Source organism: Brienomyrus brachyistius, chromosome 3 (assembly GCF_023856365.1).
Source record: "Brienomyrus brachyistius isolate T26 chromosome 3, BBRACH_0.4, whole genome shotgun sequence".
NCBI lineage: Eukaryota > Metazoa > Chordata > Actinopteri > Osteoglossiformes > Mormyridae > Brienomyrus > Brienomyrus brachyistius.
In genome coordinates this window covers 24,577,784-24,602,337 of record NC_064535.1, presented here as the reverse complement: position 1 = coordinate 24,602,337, position 24,554 = coordinate 24,577,784, and the positions used below count along the sequence as shown (strand labels likewise).

Here is a 24,554-nt window from a genome sequence, read left to right as displayed (position 1 = left end):
CAAACAGCACTAGAGGACGGGGAGAGTAAATAGAGAAAGCCCCAAGATGGCGGAGTCAGTGAGCTTCATTCACTTCGCAGCGGCGAATAAAAACCCACTCCCAAAGCCCAAGGAACATAAAGAAGCGGTAGAGGGTCGTCCGCAGTCGTCCCGCGACCATCACCCTCCACCCCCCAAGAAAGTTAGAAACGAGGAGAAGAGTCTTAAACCCAAGAAACTAAACGGGGAAGGCGGAGGAGCTGGAGGAGGCGGCACGGCGGATAAGCAACACCAGAAGCAGAGTTATGGCAGCCCGACAACATGGAGCATCGGTCCCATCAAGGCAAGCCACTCCACGGTGCCTGTCCAGGCGCCCCGGCACAAGATTTTTAAGCAGAGCGATTTCCTCGCCCCCTACCCTAAGCTCAAGAAGCCCAAGGAGAAACGAGAAAAGGAAAAACTGAAGAAGAAACACAAACCTGTGTTGGAAATAAACAGTCTTTCCAGCTCTGGTGTAAAGAAGGAAAATGGAGAGGTGAAGTTGGTGCAGAAAGGTAACGGCAATGATTCACAATAAAAAAACGGTCTGCAAATTGTAAATAGAAAACAAGCATTTAGTTATTTGTGAACTCGAGGTATGTTGCGCGATCGAGGCGATACTCGTGAATATACTTGTCACACTCTTTCCGTTGCGGAATACTGAACATGTGGGCCATGCAGTAGCGGGCAGATAGATGTGGTTTGTGTGGCGTGCACCCAGCACCAGGGTATTATTTGAGAGCGTCAACGTATATATTTATTTAGCATTATTTCCTGGCAGTGGCGGTGACATATATGATCGCATATTTAACATGAAGTTCATGACCTTCGCCGGAACCGTCGCGACGCGATGACTTAAATGTCTGTGCTGATTGACTCGTTTATCATTCGCTGCAAGTTTAATCGATGCGGTTTTTATTATTCTGTGGCCGTTTTTATGCAATTACCGATAGCCCACTGGACCTCAGATTGCAGCAAATATTCGTGGAAACGTTTCTGTGTTGTGTGGGCGTATATGCTGTCTAGGATTTGTTTATCCACGCCTTTAAATGCAGTTCCTTATAGGGGCTTGTTAAGTTGTAGCGACAACTGAGCAATGCTCAATCGCAATGTCATTTCCATTTATTTATTTATTTCCTGTACACCACGCCCCCTAAATAACACCAGCTGCAGGAGTAAATTGCAACTACAGTCAGCCACGTGAAAAGACGGGCCCTCCTGATTTAAATCCAACCACAGATGCTTTAAGTGCATTTCTTGTCTTATGAAGAAAAGCATTTCAGTGCTGATATTTGTCAAAAGTTGCAGAATGTGATCTCAAGGCAAGTATTCAAAGTATCAGTCTGAAGCGTTCAAAAACAAATTGTGATTTAAAATTTGCATTACTTAAGGATTATTTTCATTATATTGTAAAGATGTAGAACTTGGCTATCGAGTTGTGCAGTAACAGCATTGAAATTCATTTAGTCTTATCCTGCTTTATGAGAATATTATTTTATAGTTTTATTTTTTTCCAAATAAAATTTGCAGTATTCTGTAACCCAGACCAGGATAGCAAGCTAGATGGATGGATGGAATTTGCAGTACTTGTGAATTTTTACAATATGAATTTTTGCGTACTTGGGCACTTAAGGTAATCAGATGTTATTGATTTTAATGGCGATGTACGTGATCTTATTCTTTTTCTGTTTCAGACCACAATGGCAGGGACAAGGAAAAAGAGAAGAAGAAGGAGAAGGAAAAAGACCGAGAGGAAAAGAAAAAACACAAAGTAATGAATGAAATTAAGAGGGAAAATGGAGAGATCAAGTTGTTCCAGAAAGGTACGTCTTTTCATATCCCAGTCTTCTTTTTCTGAACATGGCCTGGACCAAAATATTCCGTAGGTATTCTAAGAAATGTAGTTGTCATGGAGACTGATCCTCTGACGTCATTATAAGTGTCTGTTCAGCTTTTTCATTGATTTCATTGGCTGGGACAAAGTTGTAGACCTAAATCACAGAAGACACGCCTAGTTCAATTTTTTCCACTATTACAATGGAAAATATTATTCTTCAAACCAATCTGTATTGGCTATGCTATCAGACTGTTTTTTCTAAAATGGCTAAAAATCTATACTATATTCAATTTATTTTTCTATAGTGTCACACCAAGGCACTCCATGTGGGTGTGTTGCAATACGTCACTGTATCCATATATTCTAAAGGCACAGTAATCTGTTGTGAAGTAAATCTGTTCTGTGTAGTTCTATTTAAACAGTTTTAATTTTATCAGCACTATTATTTATCTTGTTTTTGGAGATGTTTTATGAAATGACATGAAATTAGAATTCTGCCTGATGCAATTAAAGTTCTGGGATGAATTCCTTCAGCCACCCAGCTTTTGGTGTTAATCAGTGTAAGCTGACTGGTTAGTTTTCATTTCTCAATTGCCTTTTCACAGCATTCAGCTAGCTGAACATCAAAGCCTTGCTTTATTCTCTTATTAGTTTTTGCATTTGATTCTTCGTACAGTTTATTCTTTGATAAATTGGGTCCGAATAAGGATGGGCATTTCAGGCAAAATTAGTAGTTGAATTTCGCTAGTCGTTATTCAAAAAGTATTCGAAGAACTCCGCCCCTACCACACACATATACGTGGATGAATATTTATTTGTTTTAATACAAAATGAGATGTAACTCGTTGCTGAAAGAGTTTAAGATTGACTGGCTCTGAGAGCACATGTAGAGCTCACGCAGAGACAGAGCAGGTAAACTATATATACACATATAATGCACAAGTAAATTAGAAAATGGATGAATTTCTACTAATTATATTGCTGCTAAACAATATTTAAAGTGGCTCATCTATTATTTCATTTTTAAGATCAATTTTTTTTCTCATCGTTTTGGAATGACTATCTGACAATGGTGAGACCCCCCCTCCCCCGGGGAATATTACAAACCATGTGTCATTAAAGAGACTGAGGTAATATCCATTTCCTCTCTCTTCCCGCTTCCGATGTTGACCTTTGTTAGACCGTTCATCAGATTTACAAGTTGGGGACATCCGACTCAGTCATTTGTTTGAATGTGAATTCATTTTATTTTTTAGGAAGATGTATGTCTAAATAGACATGTCACGTTTGAACCTATAATCATTAAGCTCGCCTGTCACGGACGCGAGCATTTCTCGATGTTGTCTGTTCGGTCATAGCTGCTGATGACCTTTTGTGGTTATTCACGTTGCCGTCCAAATCCGTCTCCCTCCGTCATGCAACACAAAAATCCACCTCAGATTTTTAAGATGCTATGATTTGTGTTGAACCAGTGAAAAGTGAATCAATGTACCTGCAAATTAAAAGAATTAAATTCAAGTTAACAGTGCTGTTAGGGTTAAAGAAAAAAATATATATATATAAACTGAATTTTGACATCATTCATCTTTTTAAAAAATTAGCCTTGGTGTGCAGACTTGTAGGAACAATAGCAGTTTTTTTAAAATTATTTTTAATTAATGTGCTGCTGGAAAACAGTCTATAAAACCTCACAGTAGTATCCTCACAGTACAAAGGCAACACAAAATATCTTCACAGTCACCTGAAGTAATCTGCAAACTTGCCAAATAAGCAGAAATAATTTAACCTCATGTGATTACCTATAAAAGAGCAACCTAAATATAGACAGGCCCGGTGACTCTAAGAAATCCAGCCCAAATAATAGACATCATAGGTAGGCATCGCTGATGAAATGTTCCTCTTGGAAAATGTCTCGTCCACAGTTTTTGCGGATAGCTGATGTAGTCGCCTCGCATACTTAGCTTGGCTTGGGCTCTGAAATTTGCTGATAAAGATAATTATGTTAAAGAATCAGTGTCAGTACTTTTCCTTTAATATGCGGGAGATGTTCTATATTTACATTTTAATGGATTTGAAACCCCTACAAATCGGTGCTTTAAGTGTATCATTATGCCAAAATGGAAGAAATTTGAGGGGAATCTTTTGAGCTAAATATTCTACCCGTGGGGCTTTGATTCATTCCTTGACTGTTTGGCGGGAGGATATGAAGCCTCATTTAACGTTTCCCCCAAACGGGCTTGAAGTTTACAGCTTGTAAGCTTCTGTTTTCTGCCCTGAGGAAGACAACCCCACTCCGCCACCCCCCCCCCCCCCAAGGCTGCAGCTCATTTTCTCATCACACTGCAGTCATTGCCACTCGGCGTTGTCAGCATGTGGTAATAACGCTTCCATTAGGTTAGTACTGTGGTCATGGGCACCCACATGGCGTTGGCGTGCTCTGCTACTCAGGTGAACTCCCGCTCCTGATTAAATGGCAAAAATGGGACTTGTGGAGTTGACGGCGAGCTTATATGAGAGGATGTGAAGTCACCTAGGAGGCTTTGCCTTTCCCTGGTGTAGTGATTCAAAGTGAAGTGCTTTTGGGAGGGCTTGTAGAGGAGGCAATTATAGTGCTGCATAGCTATGCTGAAGCATCATTTGGCTTTCGATGACGCGGTGTCGGCCCAGGACCCTGCTTTCCTCGTGACGCGTCTCACGTGTGCCATTAGCTTAGGTTTGAGCTCGCCGGCCAGCTACCCAATGATGAGTGAACCTTTTAACAGTGTGTAAAGGTTTTCCCAGTGTGACACAGTGGTTTGTGTCTTCTAGAGAAGGAATTCCGCTTCTGGGAACCCCCCGGGGCTGGTTTGCTAGGGGCCGCAGTTTGGCAGTGGGATGGAGATGGTTGGGGCGGCACTGTGAGCGCATGGTATCGCTCGTATTGGGTATACAGTTAGTGCTCCTGCCGGCTTTCAGTGCTCTCTCTAATTAGAATAATTAGATGCTAATTAATGGCAAATGGAAAGTGTTGACTCCGTGCTGAACATATGCCGCTTGTGAAGTTTTTGAGCCCCGCTGTTTGTTTGTTTTTGTTGGGGGTTTTTTTTTTGCGTGTTTTCTATGGCTTGCGGTTGACCTCTGACAGCGCCTCCCTGTGGACCTGGCGCTGAACAGCGTTATGCGGCCCACCACCCAACCAGCAGGATTCGGTCACTGACATGTGGCTCTAACATTGGTTCCTTAATTCGTGTGCATGTTCCTCAGTGTGTGAGAGACAACTTGGCGTCTTTGTGCGCGTGTTTATGTGTGCATCCGTGCGTCTGTCGGTCCGGTGCGTCCGTCCGTGCATCCGTAGGTTCCACCCCCAGCCACTGGGGGGCAAGCCAAGGTGCAGTGAAACGTGAGTGTGCCTCTCGGCACGTTTCACCCCCGTGCTGCTGGAACCAGACTTAGCAGAGGGAATGCACTCTTTGGATGCTTTTTTTTAAGACCCCGAAATGAGACGCACTCACGTCACAGCTTCCTGCGCTGTGGGGGAGCCGCCCTTCCAAACCTGGCGCTCGAAGGCTCTGTTAGACCAACATAGCCTGAAAATATCTTGGTGCTCTAGTATACACCAGTACGTATGGGCTGGTGAGCCGCTAAGGCTAATATAGCTGATATTGTTTCCCGAAGCATTCAAAGCTGTACGCATATTCCTTAGCTAGAACGCCCCTTAGCGTCTTGTTTGTTATAGCCTCTGCTATGAAGTTTTGTGTTTTCAGGTGACGAATATGTTAGTCTTCAGTGTGCATCAGACCAAGAATCTTCCGAAGGGAATGTTGCCCACCAGCTACCTCTGCCTCCTGGTGGTGCTTTGGAGCGTGGCAGCTCTGGCTTATTGCTCGCGGCCCTCGTGAGCACCCAAGCCGCCGGAAGGGCTCCCCGCGATTGTCCCATCAGCATTGTGTAAAATGCCACTTCTGAGCCGCTTGGGTCAGCAGAACAAGTGGGGCGGACTTATTTTTAGACTGTCCTAGCGACGGCTGCGGGGAGCCCCCACCAGCTGTGGTTTGTGGGAAAACTTACGTGGCTATGGACTATGCAGGGCTGGTTCCACCTTTTCAGGGGCCGTAGGCAAAGCTTTGCATGGAAGGCCCCCTTACCAAGGAAATTGACGATTGTTTTTCTTCTTCTGTAACGCTAGTAGTTTGGGAGCCTATAGGCAACTGCAGTCTGTTTTCCCTATATCTAGATTCGGTATGTGGTGTGTATCGGTATGTGATGTGTATCGGTATGTGATGTGTATATACTTTTATCCTGACCTTGTCTGTGCCCACTTGTGTCAATCAGCTGCCTAATTAGCCCATGCCTGGATCCGGCCCTGAAAATATGTTAACGTTACAGCTTGCAGAGAGTAACGTGGCAGCTATGTTTTGAATTGTACCTTTCCGGAGGTGGGTTGTAGTGAAACGGCAGGGTGCCTCCGCTGGGGGTGTAGAGAATCCAGTTCAGATGGAGGATCAGGGGACGTGCGTGCATCCTCCGTGTGCTGCAACAACAGCGGTGGTAGTGGGAGAGGTTGGGGTGGGGGTTAGCATCGTCGTCACTGTGCACCTTGATCTTGGTACTTTTACCTGCGTGAGTCTCCCTGGAACCCAGCTCAGGATGAACCTTGGGGGGGGGAAGGCTGCTGTGGGCTAAAGCATTTGCTGAGGGTTAACATTACGTGAGAATGATGAAACCTGACAGGAAGTGGAGAGGATTTAAAAATAAAAAAGGGGATGCGACTGCTAATGCGTCACGCGATATATATGTTCGTGACCTCACACTGAGTCTCTGTGTTGGATCGTGACTCGGTGTCGCTGGTCTGCAGAAATGACCTCAGGGCACCGTCCCCCCACCGCTGGTTTAAGTGTAACCCTTCCCCCCACCCTTTGGTTTGTGATGTTTCTAGGAACCCTGCTTCCTCTAGCTGTGGGGCCTTGCTCTGTTATTTCATAGGTATCAGAAACGCCCCTGTTTGCTGTGATCAGGCAAGGTTACTGTTAAACGTTATGAATATTCATTTTCTCCTCCCCAGCTGTCAGGCGGTCTCGCAGCCCGTGTTGCCTCCGCTCCATCAAAAATCGGCTCGCTCTCACGTCGCCCCCGGCACCCGCCCTGCCCCAGTTTGTTTTTTCGCCTGCAGCGACTCTGATTACGCTTCTCCGTCGTTCGTGGTTTTCCTGTCGGCCTTCTGATGTAGCTGAGGGTTATAATTCCGGCTGGTGAATGTCGTTCTGCACTGTGACACCTCAGCGTCTTTTGGACTCGTAAATAATAATTTAATAACTGCCAGTTTTTTTTTCCCTCAGAATGAATCACTTTTTAAAAAATCTGACACTTATTGCATATTGTGGGATTTTTTTTACTTTTCTTTGCTAATGACAGAGGGTTTTGTCTCGTCAGAATCTGAGAACACACACATACTTAGACATGCTCCTTATTTGACATTCTACCTTTTGTTACCTCTACCTGGTGGTAGTTTTTGTATGTTTAGAATATTTCTTCTCCTTAAATACTGATTCGTTGGAGCATTATTTTTCAGTTCCACCTGTCCCCCACCCATTCAAACCCCTTAGGGCGGTTTGAAGAGTAGTGTAAGGTGAACCCATTGCATGGTGGGAGGGACGGGGGACGGGGTGATATTCATCTCTTCTCGTGTTCGTGTTTCTCCGGCAAATTAGCGGAGGCCCTCCATGTCAGATTGGCGAGCCGGGCCGCGTAAACAAAACCGCTTACAGCTGCCCATTCTCCCTCCTTGTAAAACCATAAAACTGTCATTACGCTCCGTCTCGGTGCTGCATTCCTGCACAGTGTGAAAGCTGAATCTGAATCAGTTCCCCAAATGATATTGCTTTGCATCCGCTGCCAAGTTCTGGGAGAAAAAAAATCAGATGATCTTCTGGTTTAATTCGAGGTGAATTTCAGGGCGTGTTAAACCTGGTTTAAAAGCATCTTTCCTGGTCAGAATTTCCTCACAGTATTAAAAACTCTCTCAGCACTGTGAGTTACATGCATATTCTCAAGACAAAAATTGTCTTAGACTAACATGTCAGAGTAACATTTTTATACAGTATTGTGCAGTTTTTAGTAAATCAGTATTTATTTCAGTACTGAGTGTAGTTTCAGTATTTCAGTTTTAGTGTATTTAACACAAACCGAGCTTCTCTATGAAAGGACTCCGCTAAACTCCGTTGTCGGTTGTAAGTTCAGTGTGAGAAATGTGTAGGGTCTTTTTAAAATGTTGTTTTTATTGCTTTTAGTGGAGAAGATGAGACCAAAGATAAACTCCGAAGAGCTCCTGATGAAGAAGATGAAGAAGAAAAAGAAAAAGAAACACAAAGAAGGGGAGAAACGCAGGAGGCCCAGGATGCACAGCAGGTCGTGTCAGACCACTTGCTCGGGGCTGGTGTCTAGCCCAGTGGTGACACCTCCCCTGATGCTCCACCAGGGCGGCGCCGTTGTCAAGGAGGAGAAGGACTGTCGTGGGCATCCGGGTGCACCAGGCACCGAGGGCCTGGAGTTCGCCCGGCTGGTACACGTGGAGCGGCAGCCCAACGGAGGAGCTTTGGTGGCCCATGCCTACAGCGAGGAGCTGGCCCTCTTATCCCCTGCGGAGGCACAACGCTTCGCCCAGGAGTTTGTCACGCTGGCCTTCAGCGAGAGCGAGGCAGGCGCCGCACACTACGTCATGAGCATCGTGCATGGGGCGGCCTCCTACCTTCCCGACTTCCTAGAGTACTTCTCCCTCAAGTTCCCCAACTCGCCCGTCAAGATGGAGATCCTGGGGAAGAAGGATATCGAGACGACCACGATGTCAAACTTCCATACTCAGGTAGGGGGCACGGGGGTGTGTCTGTTTGTCTGTCTGTCTGTCTGTTTTCAGATATCACTGTTAATCAGTTGAGGAGATTAATTTTTCCAAGTTATTTCTCAAACCAAAATGAACATACTCCAGTGGCCTAAGTTGATATTTTTTCTTGCTCTAATGAAATTGGTTATTTGGAGTGAAAATGTTTTGTTTCATGGTTATTTTTGGGACAATTCTGAGATTTGTCAAGTGATTTTTTTTTTCTTTTTCTATTTGGTTGCAGTTGTTTGACTAAATTATGTGGGCTTAAGTATTTCCCAGCTGCTTCTGGTTTCTGAGCAGAGTTCTGTCACGATAAGCTGCATCATAATGAGGACTGATGATGTATTGCTTTGGTAACGGCTTCGTAATGGTTAGGTAATGGGGTTGCACGAGTTCAGCTCAGCCAGTTGTAACTATTTGGAGCTTCTGATGAGCAGAGTCAAAAATGCAGAATGTACGAATAAGTGGACCGTGAGCCGCACTGAATCGGCGTCAGAGATGCTAGCTGGTTCATATAGTCTGTGTCGGGGCTGCTTCGATAGTGAGGTGACCTCGGCAGATTGCTGGCTAAGCACTGTTCTGTCCTTTGAAGAGAAACTTTCATTTTCATTTTTATTACTCTCAAAGATGCTGAAATACTCTCTACCGAAATTCTCAGAGAGAGACTTCGTCTGGAAGTAAGATTTGGTAAATGTAATAAGTGTCTTTTATTTTTATACCAAATAGACACAATATTTTGAGCTATAGCTATTGGGGGTACCCTCTGCCAAGAAGAGTGAGGACCTCACTATCTTTTCCACACCGGTTTCCATTGTTGATTGTGAGATTTTGCTACAAATCTACTGAAAAATGATCATTCAGAAAAAGGTTTGTTTTTTTTTTTTTGTCATGCTTTATTTAGCATTGTTTAGGGTTAGGGTTATAAATTTTTTTGTAGGCTTCTAACAACAAGGCATATGTTGGCAAAAATATATCCTTTATTTTCATGAACAAAAATGATTTAAATGTGATATTTCTGCACAGAGAAATTATAAGATAAATCTAAAGTGTTTCGGGCCAGTTTTTGTTTGCTTGCCTGCCAGTGCTCACTAAGGCGAGTAAAAGCCTATAATTTAGCTGCTCTTGTTCAATGATCATAAAATGCAGGGTATTGTTATATGGAACAGCCACATGATCCCTTGTCGATCCTCATATGAAGCATCGAGCACTTTGCGACCGGGTTCAACACAAGTGAAATCGCAATTAAAAAAAAAAAAAAAAAAAAAGTAGCTGTATGCTTCTTGCCACCTCGGCTGGTTAGGGAAGATCAGCATGCGAGTGCAGTCTGAGTCAGGCAGGTGCAGTGTGGCTTTGCAGTTACGCTTCTGCTTAATGCTGAATGCAGTTCCCCTGACAGCTCCAGTGGTGCTTTAAAGGCGTCACCTTTAGACCGCAGAGATCGAACAGCCTTTCTCCTCTCCCCTTGTTGGGTCTTCGCAGGCCATGTGAGTGCCATCCTAAGCTGTAGATTTCATTCTGAACGGTAAGGGATGTGTCCCTACCAGTAATGTAAGAGTACCATGTATGTTTTGTGGGGCATGGGGGTTTGGGGCTCATTTAGTTGAAACCAGACCTACACACTTGACTGTCCCACTGGGTGAAAATTATTTTGTCTCCATTACACATTAAACAATTGCTTTTAGACTGGATCCCACTCCCCCGATTATGTGATTTCTTTTTTTTCCACCTAGGATCATAGTTTCAGGCTGGGTGGGGAAGGTGGGAAGAGCCTGAGGGGTTAACATGGCATGTCCTCCGCTGGCTGCATTTCTGAAGCGTTTGTGGAATCATGGTGGGACTAGCGTGGGAGGCTGGTCTCTCTGGAACGCCACCACAGCTGTGGATCGCGTTCTAGGGGATGCTTTTATTTGGGAACTGATTCCCTGCATATTAAATGGTGTGTATACTGCAGCACGGGGATACCTGGCGTTGATGCAGTGTGCTTCGTTGGTTGGCAGTTCTGCAGTGATTTATAATTACTTGATCCTGGGATAAAATGCAGTCTTGCTTTTATAATATGTTTATTTACTCGGCAGGTTTGTCCAAAACAACGGGCAGGTAAGAAAGTTTGGGGTCAGAGAACGGGGTCAGCCTGTATCCAGAGCCCCGGAGCAGTGAGGGGTTATAAAGCCTTGCTCAGTGACCTAACAATGATATTACTCTGCCGACCACTGGATTCAAACCCACAACCTTTTACATACATATGCAGATCCCCTGCCCACTTAGCTACACAACACTTCATAATGCATGCATTTGTCTTTGTGGGGTATTCCCTGCAGAAGTTTCTGAACAGAAGGCTGCAGGTTTATGTCTCGGAAAATAAAACTGCTCCGTAGAGAATTTCCAGCTGTCCTGATCAAGTGTAAAACCTGGTTTCCTGTCCTGGCAGTGTGGGATGGACACACTATCATCCTGGGCCAGCTTGGCATAGGGTCGGGTGCCTGGGACGTTGATGGGGGTGGGGGGGAGCACGTTGGCTCGGTGCTGAAAGGCCCCCACTGAGGGCTGGCGAGGCTGCAGCATATTCAGCTCTCTGGTAAACAGCACACTGGCAGCTGGGAGGTAGCAGAGCTCTGGCCGTTTGCTCGGTGGGGGCGAGGACGGTGACTATGCGAGGGGGGTGGCAGATGGCCAGCGAATGTTTTTGTTGTCGGGGGTGTTCTGGCCCCTCAACTCTCCACCGTCACTCCCATAAAGCTACCCCTGCCCCCCCTTCCCGACCTTTTCATTATTGTCCGGTGGCCTTTATTTCCCACTTTACGAGCACGCTGTTCCTTTAAGAACAAGCCATGAACTCCAGTGGTGATGACGCTGGACCTCTGCTTCCCGCAGATGTGACCCGTCCGCTCAGCCCCCTGTCATCGCCTGGCCCCTGCATGGCTCATAGACCTGCCCTGTCACAAAAATATTTTTGATGTTGTTTATTTCTTATTGTGTCTTACACGTTTCCGTTTATCCAGACCCGTATAAGAACCTGACTTCTGAGATGCCCTCACCCTGGTTATACAAACATCACAATTACAGTCACTGTAATTGTTTGTGATTAAATACTTTTTATATAGTTTATGCTTATAATGGTGCCTTTTATTCATATCCACTTTATGACATACCTCTATATTTTACTGAGGCAGTTTTAGTTTTTTTTTTTTTTTTTTGTTATGACAGTAGTGGTGCACTGATATTGAAGTTTTGACCGGTACAGATAACTGATATTTTTGTTTAATATCGCTGATAGTGTAAAGGGCTAATCGCGGGGGGGGGGGGGGGGGGGGGGGGGGGGGGGGGGGGTGAAACTTGGCTGCGCCAATGAGTGAAATTTTTATTCTGTGGAAAACAAATGATCGATTTGCGTGCCAGATTGAATAATATATTGAAAACATGTCGCTGGCTGGTCTTTCAGATGTGAGTGAGCCGATGAGATCCCTTGTCCTTCACTGCGGAAAATGGCTGTTTGGACAATGTGGTCTTTGACATTGTTTTAGTAGTGATGTTTTTACCTTTTGGTACAGCTAATTGATAAAGTTTAAATATCAGCTGTTAATTTTCGCCAAGATTGACACATTGGTCCAGTACTGATATCTTGATTAACGAATATCGACCAGTACTGATATGGTAACTGATATATCATACAGTACAGGCCAAAAGTTTGGAAACACCTTCTCATTTAATGTGTTGTCTTTATTTTCATGATCATTTATATTGGTAGATTGTCACTGAAGGCGTCAAAACTATGAATGAACACATGTGGAATTATGTACTTAACAAAAAAGGTGACACAACTGAAAACATGTTTTATATTCTAGTTTCTTCAAAATAGCCACCCTTTGCTCTGATTACTGCTTTGCACACTTGCTAAACATCTCTGGGAACTCCTTCAAGACTGTTGGAAAACCATTTCAGGTGGTTTTCAAGAGGTGCCTACCTCTTGAAGCTCATCGGGAGAATGCCAAGAGTGTGCAAAGCAGTAATCAGAGCAAAGGGTGGCTATTTTGAAGAAAGATGGTCATGAAAATGAAGACAACACATTGAATGAGAAGGTGTGTCCAAACTTTTGGCCTGTACTGTACGTCCCTATTTAACAGGATGGTTTCAGGAGTACTAGAAGTCATGCCGCATCATTTAGTGTGTGTATTTTTACAGTGTGACTGTGGCCTAATAGTGTGTGTGTGTGTGTGTGTGTGTGTGTGTGTGTGTGTGTGTGGGTGTGTGTGTGTGTGTGTGTGTGTGTGTGGAGGGCGGATTCTTGTTTAATAAATTTGAAAAAGCAGCCATTGTTTCTGCTGTAGCTGCTCAGACCTTGTGAAAAATGTGCTACAAGCAGGGAAGGACCTGGAAATTCCCTCTTTGCCATCACGTCATTTGTGGGGTGAGTTGTGGCTCCGCCTCCTGTGCCCAGGCTCCTCCCACTGCCCAGGAGGAGTGCTGCTGGCCTCCCCTCTCCTGTGCTACCAAGAGTTTCACACAGGGTTTTTTTTTTTTTTTTTTTAAATGTACCGAGCCAGTTTGTGACCTATACTGACCCGACGCTTTGTGGTTTCACGCCCCAGCCGGAGGGTTGCAGGATCCCTGTGGTAATGTGACCCCCATTTTAACACCGGGTGCAGTGTCACCATGCAAGATTATCCTCATCTCCAAACACCCCCCCGCCCCACACACCTCTGAGTATTTTGCAGATTTTTTGTGGGGGTTCCCTTTGAGCCTGTTGCTCCATCCCGAGGGTTTGAATTCTAGTACTTTTTGGTTGATGAGACTGGAAACAGGGTGACTGATGGCGGGGCTTTTTTTCCTGCAGTGCGACAGGCCTCCGCCCGCCGTTCAATCAGGTGCTGGAGGCCGTGTCCACGGCTGACAGGAAGCACATTTTCACTTCCCAAACCCCTGTGTCTTGATTTCCTGTGGGGCTGTGCTGCTCTGGGCCTGCAGGCATTATTCTGGAGTTCACGATTCTTTTAGGCTCTGACAACACCCCTGAAACATTCCCTCTGTCCTCTGCGGCACTGCACAGTGTGTGTGTGTGTGTGTGTGTGTGTGTGTGTGTGTGTGTGTGTGTGTGTGTGTGTGCGTGCGTGCGTGTGTGTGTGTGTGCCCTGAGTAACCCTGGAATGCCAGGCTGTACTTTTTTTTTGTATTGTATTCTTCCTTTCAGGTGTCATTGACCGGTTGTTCTGTTCAGTGTCTGTGTGTGTGTGGTCCAGGTATACATTACATTGTGGCAACATTTGGTCCCCACAATGTGATAAAAATCTGTGATTTTAACATTGTGGGGACCATTTTTTTTTGGTCCCCACAAGGGGAAATTTAATTTGATAAAAATGTGTGACTACAATCGAAAACGAAAAAATATGGTTAAGGTTAGGGCTGGGTGGAGGTTAAGGTTGTTATTGGTGGGATTAAGGGTTTGCCCATAGAAATGAATGGACAGTCCCCATAAAAGTGTGTGTGTGTGTGTGTGTGTGTGTGTGTGTGTGTGTGTGTGTGTGTGATGACCACACAGCAGTTTAGTGTTGTCCCATGTGTGTGTGTAGCCCCGCCTCACATGACTTTCTGCCCACTTGCCTTTCTAGGGGATTGTGGGATTCCTGTCTGGCCCCGTTTGTAAGCACCGGCCCGACGCTGTTTTTAGTGGCCCCCTTTGAGTAGATTCTTTCTCCTGTTTTTATTTTTAAAGCGTATTATTATTTTTGGAGTCTGTGCCGGGCTGGAGGGAGAGAAACTCAAAAAGAGGCGAGAGCGCCGGCGGCCCCATGGCGGCGAGGCAGAGTCTCTGACCTTGAGTGTGTAAAAAGTGCCAAACTTGTCCTTCTGGTTCTGCACGGTTACTGTACGTTGACTGGCTTTGCTGCAGGGTGTCTCGCTCGCCCGCACTCACTCTCTCTGTAGCTGTCAGCAGTAGATTACACTTCGGATCCCAAGCCCTCATGCAAATGCATATCAGACACTGTACCGTGTGGGCTTGTGTTTACATGCTTTAGTAAAACCTCAAAGGCTGACTTGCTGACAGGAATGTGCTGAGGCCCCGATGCCAGAAGCGCTGTGAGTTTTAGTAAAACCAATCGGGGAAAAAAATGACTTTCTGTATACACATATCACTGGCATGTAGTGTCATGTCATATGACCTGTAAATTAATATTCAAAGGCCCAGTTCTAGAAACGAGCATGGATTAGGCAGGGGCGTTTCCATTTGTTGAGGTGTTAACCTTTACCGGCAGTCAGTTATATAGGTCTGCGAGAGCTTTATTGTTTTAAGGCTGCGTGTTTGGTCAGCTGATCTGAGGAGATGGTGCTTTTTTCCGACATGACAAAGGGCTGTCGCTGGTCTTAGGCGGGCGGCCCCAGTGCATGATGGGATGTTGGCATAAGCGGAAGTCTTGCTGCTAACATTTTAAGAGCAGTCATGTTGAGGAAGTATGGGGTGACGAAGCATTATGGTTGTGAGTCAGCTTTCAGTTTGGGGCACCTGGATTCTGAATGGCACTGACTTTGTAGCAGAGTTTAGCTGGCTGAGCAACTGAATCTGAAGGAAGGAATCTGAAGCTACTGGTACTCGGGAAGGGTCGTCTCTGAGGCCTGTTCCGTCTTCCTGGGTACTGCTTGGGTCGATGTAGTGATTCTCTTAAATCATGTTGTGTGGTCGTACCACAGTAGAAACTGCTTCCACATATCAACATGTGTAACATACGGGACACACAATACCAATATACAGTGCTCACGACATCTTCTGACGTTTGCTTAATTCTGTTAAAATGTCATTACAAACGTCCATTGACAAGCAATATTTAACATATCTGCACATATCTTCCACACAGACATTTTCTTTTTATCAAGTGTCATAATCTTTATTATGGGCTGGCCCCCCATCCTGGGTTGTTCCCCGCCTCGTGCCCATTGCTTCCAGGATAGGCTCCACACCCCCCCCCCCCGACCCAGTAGGATAAGCGGTTTGGAAAATGGATGGATGGATAATCTTTATTACTGACTCATTCTGTTCTAGCCATTTTGCTATTAATTGCAGTTGTAGTCATTGGCTCCCAAAGGGATACTAGACACAAATGTTTGGTGATTTGATTTGCAGAGGTGTTACTAATTAAAAAGCCCCCAATAAGACTGCTTGCTTGTCAATGAACATTTTAACTTTGAACAGCTCCGTTTGAATATAATCTGAGTTTTACTTTAAAACATTAATTAGCAGTATTACTTAACAATACTGGTTGTTTCTAATGTGATAGATATATATTTGTAAACAATTGATTAGAGTAATGATTTTTGTTATGAAACCAATAAATTTGCAATATTTCTTTCTGAACTAAGCAAGTCTCCCAGCTCTGTGGGCATTGTATGTGGTCCGTTATTGTTGCATTCGGTCACTGTGCAAGTCTGCGTGTTGTTAAATTGGGGCAGGTTTGTTGAGATCATCTGGGGTCTGGTCTGTTACCTCCATGCTGCTGTGTAGATGAAGTGTCTCAGGGATGGATTAGCCGGCGAGCAGGGTGTCCGCTCTGGATTGTTTCAGGAAAGTAATCATTTGGGCAGTGAGTCGCTTCCTCTATTGAATTAGGTTTAGTAATTAGAATGTAATTGGACACAGCTCTCCACGACCGGACTTGACGACAGCCGAGTCAGCGTAGTAAGTGCACTAGTGCTGCAATCTTTGACGAAGGCTCCAAACCCGCTTCGGCTCTCCATTACCGGAGTGGGAACCTTCTGTCAGAAGCATGATCCCTGCAGGTCGCTCTCTGCGTGACTGAATGTGACAGCAGGGTGAGGCTGACCTGCGTTCCTGTCTGTCTGTCCGCTTCCAGGTAAAGAGGACCTACTCCCATGGGACGTACCGCGCTGGGGCCATGCGACAGATCAGCCTGGTGGGTGCCGTGGATGAGGAGGTGGGAGACTATTTCCCAGAATTCCTCAGCCTGCTGGAAGAGTCGCCCTTTCTCCAAGTAAGTGTTTGTGTTCAATGCATGTATATAAAAAAACAATTATTGTAGTCTATGGTAAGCCTTATTTACTGGGAACTGCAAATATTACCACCAGAATGTTTCATTTATGCATGTTGAGCATCCTGTTAATCAGGTGCCCCTCACCACAACCACCTTCCCGGAAACTGTCTGTGGCAGCGTCATGTGCCCAGGGGGCGCTATTTAAAGTAGGTTGGCAGGTCTTCTGGGACTGCGCTGCGTGCCGTTCAGTGGGGGGACAGGCACAGGGAACGATTAAAGCGACTCGAAACGGGCCTGGTGGACAGCAGGATTGGGCCAGCATCCCTGCAGTCCAAGCGGTTCTGTCTGTTTTCAGCACAAAATGGACCAGATTTTTCAAAATGTGTTTTTGGTTAGTTTATTAGTTATCGTGGGTTTGTGAGATGACTTCCCCCAGGAATAGGTTAGTTTGAGTTTTGGAATGAAACTCTTGAAACGATTTAAGTGCAACTTTGTTCACTCTGTATTTCGCTGTTCAGCGCTTCTGTGTTCCGTTTCCATGACACATACAGTGATTGACAGCTCCGGTGGCCACTCGGCTGTGGTTGTAGATCACTGCCAGTGTCGGTGTCTGTGCTTTCTGCAATTTGCGCTGTTGTTAAATCCTTCAGGATCACATGGAAGAGTGAAATTATGCTAGTTATGTGATCTGTGGTTGGGGCAACATATGAAGCAGCCCCGGTACCTAATTGGCTGTCTGGCTGCCTGTCCGTCCCCCTTAATTATGCTCCGCCTCTTTCCCTGTCCAGCGCACACTGCCCTGGGGGACTTTTTCCAGCCTGAGGCTACGCAGCCCCACAGAGAGCGACGACGGCCCCATCATGTGGGTGCGGCCAGGGGAGCAAATGATCCCCGTGGCCGACATGCCAAAGTCTCCCTTCAAGAGGAAAAGGTAGGAGGTGCCAGTGGGCATGTCTGCGAGGGGCTCTGTCAGTCAGGGAGGGGGCTCTCCCAGAGACGTCCATTTCTTGCCCTGTAGAGGCAAAATGCGGCAGGAGAGAATGATAATTTGGGTCAAAAACGGAATGTGTTTTAATAAAATGCGTAATTGGAACAAAGATTTGCATACTCCCGCTCGGCCCAAAGGAACAGGGAGGTGACATCACGCCTCTCATGAAGAAACCTTTCCGCTTGCCGGCGGTGGGTGAATCTGAGAGGTGCGAAGAGTTATTTTTATAAACGCACACCTGTGACAAGAGTATAGCGGCAATATTTAGAATGTTAGCCTCCTCTCATTAAAAAGACAAATGACACCTGAAAACCGCGCAAAATACAGTCCAGTGGGGGAAAACTATATATACACAGCGATGTGGCTGTTTGGAACTTTTTAATTCCTATTATTTTTAATTTCAGGCAGTTTTTTTATTTTTTTTTTAATATCGCAGTGTGCTGGGAAGAGCTCCAGCCTATTTGAAAGGCCTCTGATACCGGGTGGAATCTGGTTCTTGGTCCCTCGTTAGATTTGACTTGGTTTGTCCTACATATGGGGGGCGGGGTGTTTCCTTTCCTCTGTATCGGTAAGCAAATGTCATGCTGTGACCCCCTGTCCCCATTTCAGCTGCTGGGTCTGGGTTCTGTATTTAATATTAATTCATAGATCACGGTTACTTTTTCCATTATGCCGTTGCCCGGTGTACGTTTGCGGACGGAGTCCAATTTTACTCCTGGCCGCCTTAAGGTGTATCTGGTGTATCTATTGAGGTTCCAACCGCTTGTACTCCTTAGGCTTTCACTGGGGATTAGTATCCAGAATTCGATAACGTGGGAGTGTGCAGATAAGATACCGGAGACGGCGCTGACTTTGGGCCGAAAGGCAGCACCGAGGCAACCTGTGACCATCTCTCTGCACAGCATGGGGGCTTCTGGGATGTTCTGTAGCGTTTGTGGACGGCGTGCGTAGGTGAAACCTGACTGGTTCTGCGATGACTATCGCTCTTGGCGTGTTCTGTTTCGGGGGGGGGGGGGGCGGGGGTTTCCCTCTGTTTCTTGGAAAGTAATTGAAATGATAAACAAAACTGAATGGAAATTACTCACTAATTGGTCCAAGCAATTATTAAATTAATGCACTTATAGAATTAATTTTGTGGAATATTTGTTTTATTATAGGTTAAAATGGTGTGAAACCAAATCTGTCTACCGTAGTGGTTTATTTTAAGAAGGATTCATCCCGACTTTCTCAGGGTTGGTGGTTTGAGTCTCACTCTGTGTGCATGTTGTTTGCATGCCCTGTCTCTGCTCTGGTTTCTCCCTGCAGTTCAAAGACAGGTGAACTGGCAGCTCTGAATTTCCAGTGTGCGAGTTTGTGCTTATGTGTGTGCACACCCTGCACTGGAATTCCTTCCGGGCTGTTCTCCTGCCTCATGCTCAGTTATATAGCTGGGATAGGCTCCAAACTCCTCGATGAATCTGCACCATAGCCGGATGATCGGACGCATCATTTATCTTAGTAATGTTCAAAGCCCGACTTTGGGGCAAGAGGATCTCCTAGTGGTTAAGAATACAAGCCTGAAGGTTGTCAGTTCAAGACCCGTCAATGACTCTGGAGTGTTGGTCTTACATACGGTACTTCAGCTGATTTTGCTGTATAATATTCATAAATGGGCAAAAGATGGCTTGTAGAATAAAATTGTAAATATTCAGAGTTTACGGAGGGGCTGCACACAACAACTGCCCCCCTCTGAGCCAAGATGGCCGCCTGTGCGAGTGTGTCTCTCAACTGCCCCCACAGGAGGTTGGGTGGAGCAGGATCGGCCCCTGTATTACTGCCCCCATGTCCAGAGTGCCCAGGGGGTGGCGCTAGCCATGACATTGCGGTCATGGCAGGTGTGTGCCTTGTCCTCCAGGTGCCAGTTTGGTGTTTCTCACAAGCTGTCGAGCGGCATGTCTGAGCAGTCCCGACCCTTGTCATTGAGCTCCTCCCCCCTCACCCCCCCCCCCCCCCCGCAAAGGTCAACCAATGAAATCAAGAATCTGCAGTACCTACCTCGGACCAGCGAGCCACGCGAAATGCTCTTTGAGGACCGGACCCGCGCCCACGCCGACCACGTTGGGCAGGGTTTTGAGCGGCAGACCACGGCAGCGGTGGGCGTGCTGAAGGCCGTGCACTGCGGGCAGAGGTGGGTGTGCCTCTGCGCTTGCCCACACACTAGGGGTGGGCGGTACACCTGTGCACTATACCCATAACACCGCGAGAAGTCTACAGCCCACCCCTATTTCACAGCCGCCTTTTTATAAAAAATAAAGCATTTTATTTTCTTCAAAGCTTCAGTTGTAATCTGAATACTTATCTTCATGTAGTATATGTAACTGGTTTATCTGCACTGTGTGATTTTTCTGTTACACACTTTGAGGGGGTGTAGCGATTAGCAGATCAGAAATTCAAAATGAACAGATCTTGTGTAATTATACACATTAAACAAAATAACCTAGTTGCATATAAATAGTAGCAAATTAAAGTAAAACATATTCACTAAATCAGCATATATATGCGCTGCAGTCTTCATGCAAGGTGCATAATAAAAGGCACAACTACCCAGTTAACACTAGAACCACCGCTTTCCCATACCAGTGAGCATCAGACTCCTTTAACCTCCAAGCTAGACGTACTGTACTTCGGCGTATGCAGCCCTTTTGTTTGCACTAATGTGCCATTACTGTTAACGGCAGCGAATTGAACACCCCCAACCAAAAAGCCGTAATGTTCCTAATAGAGCAGCTGCTCTGTAACGAAATCGTGAAGCTGAAAAGTTTTTTTCAAACGCAGTATGTATTTTATAAAATGTTGGGTAAATAGATGTAGCTTATTGGTGACTTCATGTTCGTCAAAGTTTATGTTATTTAGCAACTGTATAAAGTAATTTTTTTATACAAATCAATTCAGGTGAAACAAATGTACGTCTTCAAGGTTGCCAACTCTTGTGCATCTGGCGTGACGCTCAGACGCTCACGCAATAAATCTTACAGCAAATCTATATTATTCCATTATAAACCTAAAATTTGCTACATCAAAAGCGGAGTAGTTTGCAAACCCTACAGACTATTTACAGGGTAATAAAACTCTAACACCCATGTAAATGCCTGTGCAGACTTGTCTGGAATTGAAAATCTCACTCCAGCCTGCTGACCAAAGTTGGCAACCCTGCGTTTTATTTCAAATGAGAAGTAAAATTCTGAAATGGCTTGTCATTTCCCTTTGTGTTGTTACTCAGCAAATATGAGAAAACGTCACCTATGTCACTTTTTGTATCTTTTTGAAATAAAACCGCCCATACCCAGCTGTAATAGCAATTAAAGTGTACTTAATATATTAATATTACTTTTAATTTATATAAAGGGACAGGACATACTACACCTCCCAAAAAAAATAGACCGTAATATAATACTGCAAGTGAAAAATTCCGTGATGATAATTTTAGGTGGTATAGCCCCCCCCCCTCGCACTTTTGGGGTCTTTGTATTCATTTAGGATATAACTGTAATCCCAAGTATGATGACCTTATCCCCTACCCAGCCCTAACCTAACCATAAGTAATCAAAAAGACTTTTGCCATTAGAAAAATAACAATTGCATTCACAGATTTTTATTTTTTTTAAAGAATGGGTTATTCGTCGGGGGACTTAAAAATGATAGAGGTTTTTAAGCATATTGTGGGGAAATATGATCATAATTAATAATAATAATAATAATAATAATAATACGAACGAACGTGATGATGACGGACGGAGTGACGGACGTGATGGTGGTGACGGACGGAGTGACGGACGTGATGGTGGTGACGGACGGAGTGACGGACGTGATGGTGGTGACGGAGGGAGTGACGGACGGACGGACTGACGGACGGACGGTGACTGACTGACGGACGTGATGAGGGACGGGACGTTCGTTCGTTCATTTTCGCTCGTTCGTTCATTATCGTTCGTTCGTTCATTATCGTTCGTTCATTTTCGTTCGTTTGAATGAACGTTCATTCGTTTTCGTTCGTTCATTATCGTTTTCGTTCGTTCATTTTTGAAAATGAACGAACGAAAATGAACGAACGAACGAAAATGAACGAACGAACGAAAATGAACGAACGAACGAAAATGAACGGACGAACGAAAATGAACGGACGAACGAAAATGAACGGACGAACGAAAATGAACGGACGAACGAAAATGAACGGACGAACGAAAATGAACGGACGAACGAAAATGGACGAACGAAAATGGACGAACGAAAATGGATGAACGAAAATGAACGAACGAACGAACGAAAATGAACGAGCGAACGTCCCGTCCCGTCCCTCATCACGTCCGTCAGTCAGTCACCGTCCGTCCGTCAGTATAATGAACGAACGAAAATGATAATGAACGGACGAACGAAGATGAACGAACGAAAATGAACAAACGATAAAGATCGAACAAACGAACGAAAATGAATGACCGAAAATGAATGAACGAAAATGAGAATAATGAACGAGCGAAAATAATGATAGAGCGAACATAATAAAAATGATAGAACGAATGAATATTATAATGATAATTATTAATTAATAATAATAATGAACGAATGTACGTTAATTAATAATAATAATAATACGAACGAAAATAATAATAATAAATAAACGCACGCACGCAGTGGATTTCCATTCTTATGTTGTACCTGATTCCTAACTGACCAGTGCTGACAATATGCACGCTAATTTAAAAATTCTCCCGAAAGTTCAGTACACGTAAATATACAGCATACAAAGACACCCACAGTTTCCAGGTTAATCACCACTAATGAAGCGCATCTGTCTTACATGGTAATATCCTGAAGCATCAAGGGGATCAAACGCAGACTTTTCGATTCACCAACTTTTCCTGCACGTTGTGATGCTCCCTCCAACGATGGCCTCTTTGGTCAGGCTGGGAGGAGGTGCGGTGCTGCGTCGTCTCGCTGCGTCGCTTGGTGAAGGTGCTCCTCTCGTTGCATGCCGGATGCTGCTCTGGCTGATCGCTTCTGCCAGATGCTGCTCTGGCTGATCGCGTCTGCAGGGTGCCTTGTTTACCTGGCGTGAGGACGGCAGCTTTTCCATGCGGCCCAAATTATTGGCAGTCTCTACAGTGCGGGAAGCTGCAGCGTTCCGTCGAGGTCTCAGCGAGGGCATAAAGCTCAGGAATGGGATGGGCGCGTGGTTGACGGTCTGGCCTTGTCTCCGCAGTGCGGATCCCCCGCGGATAACCAAAGACGTGATCTGCTTCCACGCTGGAGACTTTCAGGATGTGGTACAGAGACTGCAGCTAGACCTGCATGAGCCTCCCCTCTCTCAGGTGGGTCTGGCTGAGCTACTTGGCTCATTGAGGAGGTAGCATGGTGTTGGAGTCTACCCTGTATACATGGTATATGTGTAAGTCACCTGCGATGGACTGGCATCCCATCTTAGATATGCTCCAACATCACCATTGCAAGTAGATGGATGGGTGGATGGATGGATGGAACAAGTGAGTAGTGGATGGATGGATGGAACAAGCAAGCAGTGGATGAATGGAACAAGCGAGCAGTGGATGGATGGATGGATGGATGGAACGATGGAACAAGCGAGCAGTGGATGGATGGATGGATGGATGGATGGAGCAAGTAGTGGGTGGGTGGATGGATGGAGCCAGTGATGGATGGATGGATGGATGAGCCAGTGGTGGATGGATGGATGGATGGAGCCAGTGGTGGGTGGATGGATGGATGGAGTGAGCAGTGGCTGACTGAAGAGGATCAGTTTCCCGGTGCCCCTGGTGGCTGTCCCGCTCCTGTCCGCTGCGTGAGCGGCTCTTAGTCACAGCTTTGTGTTTGCGTGGGAGATGCGGCCCTGCGGCGTGACGATTTCTCCTACCCCCCACCCTCATCCCCACCCCCCAGTGCATCCAGTGGGTGGATGATGCCAAGCTGAACCAGCTCCGACGGGAAGGTATCCGCTACGCCCGCATCCAGCTGTATGACAACGACATCTACTACATCCCCCGCGGCGTGGTGCATCAGTTCAAGACGGTGTCGTCTGTCTGCAGCCTGGCCTGGCACATCCGCTTGAAACAGTACCACTGCAAGGCTGAGGATGGACCCCAGGACTGCCCACAGTCGTCTGACCCCGCTCACTCCCCTGCTGACATCACCAGCCATGGACACGCCTCGTTCCCCCACGTCAAATCAGAACCTGTGGACTCCCCTCTGGCCACGCCACCAGAAAATGAACCCAAACCTCCCGATCCCCCAAAGTGTGGGACCGCTTTAAACAAGCCCCACGCCAGCATTCCCCAGAGGTGGAGCGAGAAGCAGAGGGACATGGCGTACCCAAAGCCCCCAGTCATCCCCCAGGACACACGGCCCCCCACCTCTTTAAAACATACCCTGCATGAGCAGCATAAAGAGTTTTTATACTGATTTTTGTACCAGAGATTAACCCTCCCCCCCCCCCCCACACACACACAAACAAAATGGACCAGTGGTATGTTATATGGGTTTGTGAGGCTGGTGGGGCAAACGCCAGTCTGTTGCCATGTGGAGATGTGGAGCACAGGTAGCTAGACACATTCCTCGGGGCCTCTGTCCAAGCACTTCGAGCTGACTGCCTCAGCAAGCAAACAGCTCCTCACATAATCTATTTTTTAAGTTGTAGGTTCCTATAGTTGCCATAAGTACCAGTTCTGTTTTTTTATGACAATTCTTTTAATGACCCCATCACCCTCCATAGAGTTTATTTATATTAATTTTTTGTTCAATTTTAAATGTCAGCACTGTAGTGTAAATATTTTTTTGAACTTGTAGTGTGATTTATACTTAAATTTGAACCTCCTAATAAAGGTTCGAAACATC

At 45.6% G+C, this 24,554-nt stretch overlaps 1 protein-coding gene across 1 annotated transcript; it reads left to right on the top strand.

Moving 5' to 3' along the window:
- On the top strand, positions 1-24,554 carry LOC125738790 (lysine-specific demethylase RSBN1L-like). Its single transcript, XM_049008117.1, has 8 exons — positions 1-533; positions 1,713-1,841; positions 8,122-8,693; positions 16,550-16,687; positions 17,476-17,618; positions 19,675-19,842; positions 22,912-23,020; positions 23,604-24,554. The coding sequence occupies exons 1-8, from the start codon at positions 47-49 to the stop codon at positions 24,120-24,122; spliced, it is 2,265 nt and encodes a 754-aa protein (XP_048864074.1). The 5' UTR covers positions 1-46; the 3' UTR covers positions 24,123-24,554.